Below are 12,309 nucleotides of genomic sequence, written 5' to 3'. Positions count from 1 at the left end.
CTGGTGAAAAATATCTATTTTTAACACTTACTTAAAGGTTACTGATTGTTAGGAAATCTGATATGTGTCTGTACAAATTCAGACACAACACAAAACTTACAAAAGTCAGTCTATGCTTTTCTGCACATAAAGGTTTACAGTTCTATAGAACAGTGCTTAATTGCTTAATTAAAAATATTTAGTTAAAAATAACAGTTTCCAGGATACAAGTTTCTAGAGAACATCAGATTAAGTACCCAAGATCTGAGTTCCACAGGATGTGGTCCTGTATTCAAAACTGCTGAGATACAACAGATAGTCTTCCATTTATATTTAATATTAGCCCTAACAATGATAGTGAAAATGTACTGGAGAAGGCCTTGTTTTATCACTGTTTTGCATTACATTCTTTAATACAACACACAGTATGTGAACCTTCATACATACTTCGGAAATCTATGCTACCATATTAGCATGTACTTACTGTTCACCAATTTTTTTTCCTTTGCTTATTAAAGAAAAGGGAGAAAACCCAATCAGTTGCAAGAATTCCTTGACAAAGGAGTAGCTAAAATTAATTTATATTAATTAGGTATTATTAATCCCTTATTATTACCAGGTTGCTTTCTGGTAAAAGATAAGAACTGTGCAAAATACTGCTTTTTTCCAGCATCTTTGAATTCTTGTAAGTTCAGCATCACCTTTTGAACGTGAACAAGAAATAAGAGCACAATAGCTGTCAGAGTTCTTTTATACAACACCACAGTTTGAGACAAACTATTTCTCCTGACTCAATACCATAAAAGGGCTGAAATGTTTGCCAGCAAGTCTTTTTAATTCAGAATCCTAAGAACAGTAAAAGCATTTGTAAAATCATTAAAGTAACAGAGCAAGAAAAATAAGGCTGAATTAATTTCTAACAGTGATATATAACATTAAAAAAGACTCATTCTCTTGAATACACTTAAGTATTTGAAGCATTAACAGCAAATCATTAATATTTTTTTGCATTTGACTATTTTTTCCAATTAACATTCAAATTGACATTACTGAAAGCATTCTACAACCACCTCCTCTTAATCTGCAATAAATGATATTGTTTTTTCTTAATGAGTTTCAGCCCATTATACTGCAAATTCTTATTCTGTGGGCCATGGTTAAGAACTTCTAATTTTTTTTTTGCCTACATTAGTCCAACCTCCATGATTCATGTCCTATCCACTCCTGCTTAAACAAACAAAACATTAAAAATATTAAGCATCTCTGAATTGTTTTAGATAACCAACACAAACTCAGAGCAAGACACTCCAGAAGGTAGAAGGAAGGAGCTGGGTGGAAGAGCTGGGAGCACACTAAACATTCAACTACTTAATTATAAGCCAGAAATATAGAGGGGAAAAAGACAACCAAACAAAAGAAAACAAACCCACAAAACAACAAAACCCTAAAATATCCTTAATGAATTAGTTGCAGAAGAAGCTTTTGCTGTATCAGCCACTAATCCAAATATAAGAGAACCTACTTGTGTTTCTAGTCCTGTCGTAAAAACAACAAATATTTGTGATTATGGGCCTTGGCGTATAATCATTTGGTCCTTTCTAAATTTTGTGCCCTGATGTTGGCTTCCTTGAAACATGGTTATATACACTCCTAGGGGTAACAAAAAAAAACCCTGTACTTCTTATTGAATGAATGCACTGCTGCTACAGTCTCTCTCCTTTATTCTACTTTAGTCTCCACTCTTTTTCCGAGGGTGAAAAAAAAGGGGTCTCAAACTCTGAAAAAATCTTTATCTTTCTCCATTCTATGAGACATTGTGTACTTGAAGAGTCACACCCTTCACCTCTTAGGGAAATTCAGCACTCTAATAGTGCTCTATCATGACTTGTTAATACAAATTGACACTGAACATGGATATTTTCAGTTCCCCATACATGCTCCCAGCACACAGCCAAAGCTGCTCCTTGGCCTAGACATTTGAGTCTGTCAGTTACAGCAGCTGAAGCCAGTCAGATTGTTACCACTGCTGAGTCCAAAAGAATAGGCAGCACTCAGGATCTGTGGACATTTGGGAATAAGAAGTGGACACATAACCCAAAACTTTTGAAAATTTTAATTCCCATATCCAGGAAGAAAGGCAGCTCCAAAATAAGAAGTCAACCTTTTATTGATTTTATTCATTACATCCTCTTGGTTTAGAGTAAGACAGTAAAATAAAAGCCCAAATCCCATGACAATTATTTCCAAAACAGTCTATTGATGAGCCTTCCATTCTCCTGAACATTACAATGTTATTTGCTGTCTGTAACAGAAATTTCTAAAATTCAAATATGAAATTTGAAAAAATTTCCTTTTCTGCAGTTTCTTCTACAAGCTGACCTATACAATAATAGTTAGCTCCTTCCTGAACCCATAATGCTTCAGTACTGGATCTCTAAACTCGGCACCTTAAAATGCCAAGATCAGGCACAAATTACTGACCCTCGCAGAACAGGTTAAGTTAAATGAATATCAGTGCTCATTCTCCTGTTAATTCCCCAGGCTCCTTTGCAAAATCAGGCAAAAAACCAAATTACTAGTAAGAAGCAACCATGATTTCACATAGCTCTCACAGAGCTTAACAACAGAGTTCTGCCACCTGAGAACACAGGAGCTTTTTCTTTACATAAATCTACAGAGGTGTGGCAGGTTGACCCCAGCCAAAAGCCAAACACTCACCCAGCCCCTCTCTCACTCTCCTCTCCAACACAGAGAGCAAGGGAAGGGAAGAGAAGAGAAGGGAAGTTAAAAGGCCCATAGATCAAGATAACAAGAGTTTAATAGGTAAAGAAAAAGCTGTGTAGGCAAGCAGAGCAAAAAGAGGATTTCATTCACTACCTGCCATCGGCAGGGAGATGTCCCGGCACCTGCTGGAAAGCAGGGTCTCCACTCGCAAAGTGCACTCTTGGGAAGACAAACAGCATGAACACAAACATAATCCTTTCCTCCTCCTTTCCCTGACCTTTTGTTGCTGAGCCTGTGTCCCCTTTCAAACTTCTGCCCTACTTGGGGGGAGAAGGGGGAGTGGCACAGGGAGAAAGCCTTTACCTGTGTCTTCACTGTTGTACCAAAATGGCAAGGTGCTTGAACACTAGGTGGCCACATCGTTTACATCCCAAATAGTAAGTAGGTTCAACAGTATTACTGAGGCACCTAAACTCTGTCACAAGTTTCATACTAAGAGTCTTTTAACCCCTCTACACATGGTCAAAAACTTATTTGGTCTCTGATGGGAAAGCCTGTGGATTTTACCCCCACTCAGAGAGACAGTCTACAACCCTAAACCCATGAAGATAAACCAGGAGGCTTCCTGACAGAAAGAGTGCAAAAAATGTCATGCAGATGGAGAGCAAGAGATTTGGATCCCCTCAGGTAACGAGTCACAAACTCAAAGATGTTTGTTTACATCCTCAAACACCCATCAGCCACAGAGACTGGGAACAAGGCAGCCCAGTCAACTGGAAGGCAGTGGAGATGGCTCAGTGAAGCTTACTTGGTGGTTAGGGGAAAATCATCATCACTTCATTTTCAAAACATGCCACAAAACCATAGGATCACAGAGTCGTAAAGGTTGGAAAAATAAAATCTTTAAGATTCTTGAGCCCAACCATTAATCAAGCACCACCATGTTTACAAAGAAACTATTACATCCACTTGCCTTCTCCAAACTTCCAGAGATGGTGATTCCACCACTTCCTAAGAAGCCTGTTCCAATTCCTGACAACCCTTTAAGTGAAGAATTTTTGACTAATATCAAATCTAAGCTTCCCCAGGTGCAACTCGAGGTCATTTTCTCTGGTCCAGTCACTTATTACCTGGGAGAAGAGACCAACCCCCCCCATTTCCTACATCCTCCTTTCAGGTTGTTGTACAGTGATAGGGTCTCCCTCGAGCCTCTTTCTCAAGGCTAAATGTTTAGAAGCAAAGAAATAAGGCATTACACAGAAATTCTGTTTCATGTACAGAATATGCAACTAGAGTTAACACTGCTGATACCAGGAGGAATCCATTCAATTTCATGCAGAACTTGCCAATTTTACACCTGAAACCAAGCCTGCACCTCAGCTTTCAAGTGAGCCAGAACACTTGATGTCTTGCTCAGGTAAGTCTACCACAAGTGTACTTCACCTGGCCAAAATTTGTTATCACTTACTGCTTTTGAAGCCAACTAAACAGAAATGTACATTTTCAAGAACACAGAGAAAATTATTCAATTTGTCTTTGTAAAGCACAGATAAAATGACCCATTCCGTGTGTTCAATGCATGCAAAATGAGATCATTCTGGCACATCTCCACAACTCAGTTGTTCAGACAATCACAGCTTTTCTTCAACACTGGACACAAGAGGAAAGTTTTTCACCATGAGGTCAATCAGCCATTGGAATAATCTCCCCAGGGAAACAGTAGATTCCCCGATATAGGACATTTTAAGATCCAGCTAGACAGAGTGCTGGGCCATTTTGTCTAGACTTTGCTTTTGCCAAGAAAATTTTATCTACATCATCCTTGAGGTCCCTTTCAACGTGGTATTCTATGATCATTTGCTAAGGAATAATACAAATCTTAGCAGCAAAGCAGCAATATGACATCTTAGAATACACTAACTGTCCCACTACCTCATAAGCATTACTTGAGTGTTTGCCTCTAGTATTTGCCTTCTTTTATCACAACTGTGGATTCAAGAGCCATATCAGATAATTTCATAGCATAAAAGCTGGATGTTCCTGTGAAGCTATGTATTTGATCTAAATACACTTTACAAACTTTTATTTAAATACCTAGTAGTCCATGGTAAGTGAGCTCAGAAGGACAAGGCTCCTTAACTGGGCATACAGAGAGACACAGGACCATGTGCCAAATCCAGAAAAGACAAAATCACCGAGTCAAGCCCTGAATGATATGCAGGGCTCACCAAAGTTGTTAGCTATTGTATCGTTAATTTTAATTAACCTTTATTGAAAAAGACAACTCCTCTCTCCCAATTTTCAGTATGGACTGTCACGCATGATTTTCCTTTACCAGCCACCTGACCCAAGGCCTCATCAAGCTTAACAGGGTTACTAGTGTCCAGTTTCTTTTCACTCAAAGCAACAGAAAAATTGGCTGTCTTCAACCATAAACACTCTGAGTTTCATTGAAATCACACTCTCTTCTCAACCCACTAATGAGCTATTTACCTGGAACTAAATGAAAAGATGTTTGACACTAGCTGCTGCTGTTTACAATAAAGCTAAAGCTATTGTTGGAGTGGAAAGTATTTAATCATCACTGGCAAGTCTGCATACAGAATAAACTTGTGTTGATCTCAGAAAAAAACACAGGGTGACTACATTTCATTAATATTTTAGAACACTTATCTTCAAAATACTCTTCTCACCACAGAAAGATCTTAAAGACCCCTCAACTCATTTAGAGCCATAAAATGATTTGGGTTGGAAGGGACTTCTAAGGACATCCTTCAACTCGCCTGCTGTGGGCAGGAACATCTTCCACTAGACCAGGCTGCTCAAAGCCCCATCCAATATGGCCTTAAACACTTCCAGAGATGAAGCACCAACTTCTCCGGGAAACCAGTTCTAGCATCTCAAAATTTAACCCAGGTGTATCCTATTCCAAATAGAGGTACTTTTTTGCTTCCTTAAAAGATGGATCATTTGACAGCCAATGGGACAAAACAGGCATATATTACATTTTCTTATAAGTAAAATATCAAAACACACACCAGGAGTAAGAAGATGATTACAATGCTTTTGAATAGCTACAAACTATATTGAGTTCAAGAAGACATCAAGGAATAACAGTAGTAAGAATGTAACTCTAGAAACCTACATATCTCCTGGAAACATTGTTAAACTGGATCTTGCAGACGTCAAGCACTTACCCTTGAGAGTTCAGACCACAGTGAGAACTACACTAAGGATGAAGGAGACAAAGCAACAAAATACATGTACATCATCTGAAAAGAGCACACTAAACAAAGAACAGAAATGCAAACATGAAAAAAATGTGTTGTAAATTAAGAAGTACAAAGAAAACATGGAAATGCTTAGGGCTGAAATCAGCCAGCTGAATAAAGAGACCAGAAATTCTCCTAGGGTGGGGAAAGAGGCAACAACACAAAACAAAAAAGACATCAGTATTGAAATCATGAAATATGAGTCAATGAACAAGTAGGATGACAATTGAAGAACCTGCAGATTTCAGGGGACTTAAAGTTGGGAAAGGTACTACAATTATACAGTATGAAAAAGGATATAGCAGCAGGTAAGATCAAATATCCTGAATAACACCTCCAGCAGTACTGTTTTTATTGGGGTGAGAATGATAATTGTTTGCCATATGTAGGAATAGGAATTAAAGGATGAAAAAGGTCTTCTTTGAATACACAGAGAGCAAGCAGTAAATTGAACCCTACTTCTCTCGGAAATGTGAATGGAATGATAAAAGCATTTTTAAAACCCCTCATCCAACAAGTGTAGTATGCCTGCCTAGCAACATTAGGAAAAAGTAATAGGCAGGAACAAGCCACTATGATAATAAATATTACAATACAAAGAGGCCAAAGGTGCTATAAACCTAAAATCTGTCCTCTGTAATAAAAATACATGCTAACTTACAAGTGGCCCATTGTACATTAGCTCTCCAGTTTAGTAACAGATCACATACAAACGTGGTAATACTAATCTAATCACACTCCTCACAGAAACCCTGTGGAATCACAGATAGAATAAAAGCAGTGCAGAATAAAGGGAGAACCAACTGCTATATTGCATTTGTCCAAGTGATGGAGACACTTTGAAAAGGAAGTCAAAAAGAAAAATACCCATTAAAATAAATAGCTAGCATCAGCTGTCGTCCAGACATATGAAGTAAGCCTGAAAAATTGTAAGTCATTGCAGCAATTACTACAAGACATATTGATGCATTCCAGTTCTTTGATTATACCTGCCACAGACCTACTATTTGGACAGAATTGTCAGTATATATATATTCAAAATATTAGGTCTTTCACTATAAATAATACAGTAAACCCAGAAATAAAACAGGGCAAATTCTCAAGTCATCCAAAAAATGGAGTTATTGCTTAAAAGACACAAGCCAAAACCATCTACCAACCAAATCCCAAATATATACACACATGCACTGTAGGTTAACACATGTGAAGCTAAATTACATTTTTGAGGGTTTTTATGGGTTTTCCTTTAAACAATTCAGAGGAGCTAAATTTTACATATAATTATTTGTTTTATTTGCCAAATAATTTGAAGAACTTGTCATTAAAAAAAAAAAAAAACAACAAAATTATGGTCAAAGCATACATGTTTCAAATATATAGAAAGGATAGAAAGTGTTTACCTTAAGTTTGAATTCGAGCTGTGGTAGAACAGAAAGCAAGAGGTGACTGTCAATATTGTATAACTCCAGAATCAAATCAAACACATGCTCTGACAGGTCACTAATTGATGTTTTACCAAGCATGAGGACTTGATTGAAGAACTGGAAAATAAAACAGATTACACATCAACAACAAGAGTATACATGCTCTCTTCTAAATCCTGTACTAAATCCTAAAACATTTAATCACTTTTCATCCTACAACATTAATTTCACTACCAAAAAAAAAGGAATGGAGGGTAGCACACACAGATCAGAATTCTGTAGCAGAAGTCTTAAAATATCGTCTCATATGAAGTATTACACATAAAGGAAAACACATTAAATGTGATGTTTACCCCCGCACGCCTACAAATAATTTAAGAAACATAACTTTAAAGGAGCTTCAGTGCATCACATCTTTTTATAATAAGACTATATTCGGAGTTATTTCACTATTGAGAACCATCATTTCAAAAGTATTCTAACATTTAAAGCAAGGCTGAAACAACTGGCTAATTACTACACTACACATCTGACAGGTTAAGGAGTTGAAAGTAAAAGCATAGGAATTAATAACTGATTGTTCCAGAATTTGTATTTACAAGCAGCATAATGCAACTGTAAAGCAATTATTTCCTTCTTGGTAAACTTGACATATTTGAGGGAAACTTCACACTTCTCATTAAAGAAAATATTTCTGCATTATTTTCAACTTCGTCCTCTCAGATGGGTAAGAAGCAACTGAAGAGTAAGATAGATAGATAGATAGATAGATCTATATATATATAGATATATATAGATATATATATATAAAACATAGTTCATCTTATTGTAAGTTAAAGATTGTCTTGAAGAAATGTTTTGCTTTTCTGGATTCAGCGTTGCCTGAATGTTAGAAATCCTGGTTAGAAAGCTAACTGATACTGTGTTTTTAATGTATTTCAAGAAAGAAAATTTTCAAAACCGCATAATAATTCTCCCTTGTGGGAAACAAATAAAAGAAGACTCCATGTGCATCCTTCCCATTAAAGGAAGATTCTTATTGTACAGACTTCCTCAAAACTCAGAAAATGTCACCCAGTTTGTAATCTAACCTTACAGATGAACAGCATTAAAAACACATTCCTATGTAGCAACACCTTCCCAAATGGCAGGTCTGAAGTAAGAGTTTTTATTGAGGATTTTTTAAAATTTTAGGAGGTACCCACTTTCTAAGTGTTACAAGTCTGAAAGTAACAGAAAGCATTGAAGGTTTTCTATTGTTTTCAAGCTCCTGAGGTTTTGGATAGATGCCATAAGACCAGCTAAATCCTCAACTGCTTAAAAAAGAAAAAGTGTTATATTTTTTCCTATCACACAATTCAAGTTAGAGCATACTTCTCTCTGATCTTTACTTCCCCTCATCCCTCTTCTATTACAGTGTCTATGGTGTCTACATTCAACTCTGCTATAATTCTCAATCCACTTGTTTTCTTCTTTACTATCCTTAGATTGTTTCCTCTTCTACTTCTGTGATAACAGCATTAAAATTCTGTTCTATCTTCAATTCTCTTAGCTCTGAATAGCCTTACCTCCTCCCTAAAAGATGAATTTTGCTACAGAAACAATGCATTTATATATTTTTATCAGAACAATATATATAAATACACTTTTATTATTCACTTTTAGAGTGACTTCCCATGACTCTAAGGATTCAATCTCAAGGTCTTTCAAGACAGTAGAAAGGAAATTATCCACTGCATTTCACAAATCACAAGTATTAAGTACTTAGTAGTTTCTATATGGCAACGAATTAGACTCAAAAGGACAGGTTATGCAGCGCTTCATTAATACAATCATTCTCTCAAAGAAAATTCACAACCCATAAAAAGTTATTTTTCAGCCCTGTTTGACAGTGTGCAATTCATTCTTTTTATAACACACTTCAGTTACAGAAAGTATTGATTTCCATATTTGTTTGCAGGCTTAACTTACATTAGTAATGTATGGTTCAATTGCTTGTGCTGTCCTCTTCAGTAAAGCCTTTGCCAAATCATAGGCTTGCTTGTTTAAATTCTGGGGGAAAAACAAACAAATGAAAAACCAGAAGAATTATAAGCATATGCATTAATCTAAAAACAAATCCAAGAATTAAAAGCCATCATGTACTGGTAAATGCATTAAGGAAATAGCCTGTTCTTTTCGTATTTTCAGTAATAAAGATAATATAGTAAAAACAAAGCTACTCCAAACAAAGCTTTGTAGTCTCCACTGGTACTACTGCGAAAAAGAAAAAAAACCTCTTTCCTGGCAAATGAAGGCTTACTTTTCAGTTGTACATCTAAAACTGATGCTCAGTGAACTCAGTGTCTGCATTTTACTGCTCCTCTTTATCAGTTTCCCCAAAAATCAGGAAAGTGATACAAAGCAACACTGAGGCATTTATAGTCACCACAGAAATAAGACTCTGAACAGGAATACAGAAAGTGCAATTCTGTCCTTGCATCAAGCACCCACCTGTGCACCACCACCAAAGGCTCTGCATCATACCATGCAAAGATACTCAGTCTGTTGTCTGAGACGTCAGAGAAAAAAACTCTAGAACTTCAGTTTACAGGAAAAAAACCCCTAAACTAATACAAAAAATTTTAAAAATGTACCCCCCTCTTCAACATTCCTATCCTTCCATTTGTCTAATTGGGTTATTGCTCTATCATTGTTTTCTCCCTTTCCCTGCACATATTCTCCACGCTCTAGTTGTTACACCCTTTCTCCAATTTCTACATCACAGTCATTTTTCAAAAATTTTCAGAAGAAAATGCAACTCAGCCCTTGTGACACCCGCCGCAGAGTTAACACACAGAAGAATGAAGAAAAAAGTCTTCAATACACAAGAATATGTAGTATTTTAACAGCTAAGAAAACTCTATAAAAATACAGCTCCCATAATTTTTATTAGTCTTTGCAATTTAAAAAACCCCCAGTATATTCAATTTATAATTCAACAGTAAAAAGGGGCAGTTTATGGTTGCCTTTTTAAAATATTTTTCACCATAAAAGGAAGAGAACTTCTTTTAGCACAATAAAAAGCAAACACAAGATGTATTGCCACATCCAGGGTACTTCTTTACCTGGATACACTTGGCTCTTTAGAGTTGTCTTAACGAAAGCAAGGATTTGTGAGGATATGGAGAGTACTGTCTGAAATTTAAAAAGTCTCTCTAGAACTATAGGCTTCTAAACAGCAGTGGGAACAGATTAACATTTTCTGATAATATCAAACTGAAAAAGCCTTTGACTTGCCTAGTGATAGAACTAAGTCAGGTGACTGAACTTGAAACACTACAAAGACTCATGCCTGAAGTATCTGTTTTACTCAAAGCCAATACAGAAGGTGACTAAAAATTCCAATTCTGGAAAGATACTTTAATATTTTAAATACTTTTGTCTTTTTACAAAACTGTACAGTTGTTCCATGTCCCAGAAAAGAGAAGACACTGCATGCTGGATTGTTCTCTATGGTCACAAGACAAAAAAGGTATTTCCACCAGTAGCATTTGTTTTCTGTTATTCAGAGTTGTAATAATTCAGGAAATAAAAGGCACAAATAACTATAATAAGGAATGTATGCCACTTGCAATTCTTGTTCTGATCCTTCTTGACTTCACCATTCACCTTCACCAAAATAAAGGAAACCACTTTCACCTGGGTAAGAGGGAACTCTGGATCATGAGCAATATCTGATTTAGTATAAAATAAGTCTATATAGCAGACCTAGCACAGCAGAGTTCCAAAAGTCAGATCTGTTCTGATTCACATTAATTAAGAGTTTCAGCTTGTATCTTTTGCACAGCAGTTCACTTCAAAACTTAATGTTTCCCAAGATAAATGCTAGAAGTAGCTATTTGCAACCCTGAGTAAGAAGGAAGTGTAATGCAAATATCTATCAAAAAAAAGCTCTAAAGAGGAAAAATTAGTCTAGAGCACAATGGGCTAAGGAAAGTTAGCTATTTTTTTCATGCCTCAGGTACTTGATTTAATAGTGCCAATAGCCATGACCCTCAAATGTCCAGAGGCCCTACTTTCTGGAAATAACGATATTAAGGTAGTCTTGAAAGTACACAAGAGTTTTCTCCTCATTTTCTAGCTTCAGGATAAAAGCAGAAACAAGCAAAAGTGGCACTGCCTTAGTTAAAATGAAAACAAAAGCAGCCCAGCCATCACCAAGTAGGTTCAAAGATCTTTTACAGAACCTAACCTATCCTTCTGACTAATTCAACAGTCACAAAGATATCTTAAACTTCTTCTCTTGAACGAGAAATTTTAAAAGGATAACACCTAATTTAACAAATTTCTTCTCTGTTTTTAGAGAAGCTCTTCAGCCATTATCCTCTCTGCAATCTTTCCATGTGTTCGGAAAGAAAATTGACATGTATTTCAAGATCTTTTAAAGATTTAAGAAAGACCTCATGACAGGGACAATTATCTTAATCAGGATGCCTTTAGGAGCGTGTAAGCATCCAGTAGGCATAAGGTTTTTAGAGTCCTGAATGGGGTAGAAACAAAGTCATCAGCTGGCAACACTGTTTAAAGTAATCATTAGCAATTACTACATCTTGAAGGGAAAAAACAAAATAAATACTGATTTATAAGGGCAAACTAAAGAACACCCCTGAAACGGCAGAACACAAATATTCTGCAAGATAACTGAGGTTACATTTAACATCTGAACCAGACTTTTGCCCTGAAAACTCCAGTTTTCTTTCATAAAAGAGTGTTCATAAACATTCATATTTTTTAAAACCTTGGGAGACCTCCAGCAATAACATCTGAATAGAGACTATCTTGGTCAACCATAAGTTCTCTCCTTTGTCTCAATTTCTACCATGATTTTTAGGCATTTGTTGCTGGTATTTCAGGCTTTTTATACTTTG

At 36.3% G+C, this 12,309-nt stretch overlaps 1 protein-coding gene across 4 annotated transcripts in view; it reads right to left on the bottom strand.

The window, feature by feature from the left end:
* Positions 1–12,309, bottom strand: part of PDS5B (PDS5 cohesin associated factor B) — a 102,063-nt gene that overhangs the window by 56,109 nt on the left and 33,645 nt on the right. For all 4 annotated transcript variants that reach the window (XM_032099566.1, XM_032099568.1, XM_032099567.1 and 1 more), the window contains exons 7-8: positions 9,371–9,451; positions 7,376–7,516 (exon numbers count right to left, since the gene is read on the bottom strand). In XM_032099566.1, coding sequence (XP_031955457.1) covers positions 7,376–7,516; positions 9,371–9,451 — 222 coding nt within the window. The remainder of the gene's footprint in view (positions 1–7,375; positions 7,517–9,370; positions 9,452–12,309) is intronic.

This window comes from Corvus moneduloides, chromosome 2 (assembly GCF_009650955.1).
Source record: "Corvus moneduloides isolate bCorMon1 chromosome 2, bCorMon1.pri, whole genome shotgun sequence".
Lineage (NCBI taxonomy): Eukaryota > Metazoa > Chordata > Aves > Passeriformes > Corvidae > Corvus > Corvus moneduloides.
This window is presented reverse-complemented; position numbering and strand designations above follow the sequence as displayed.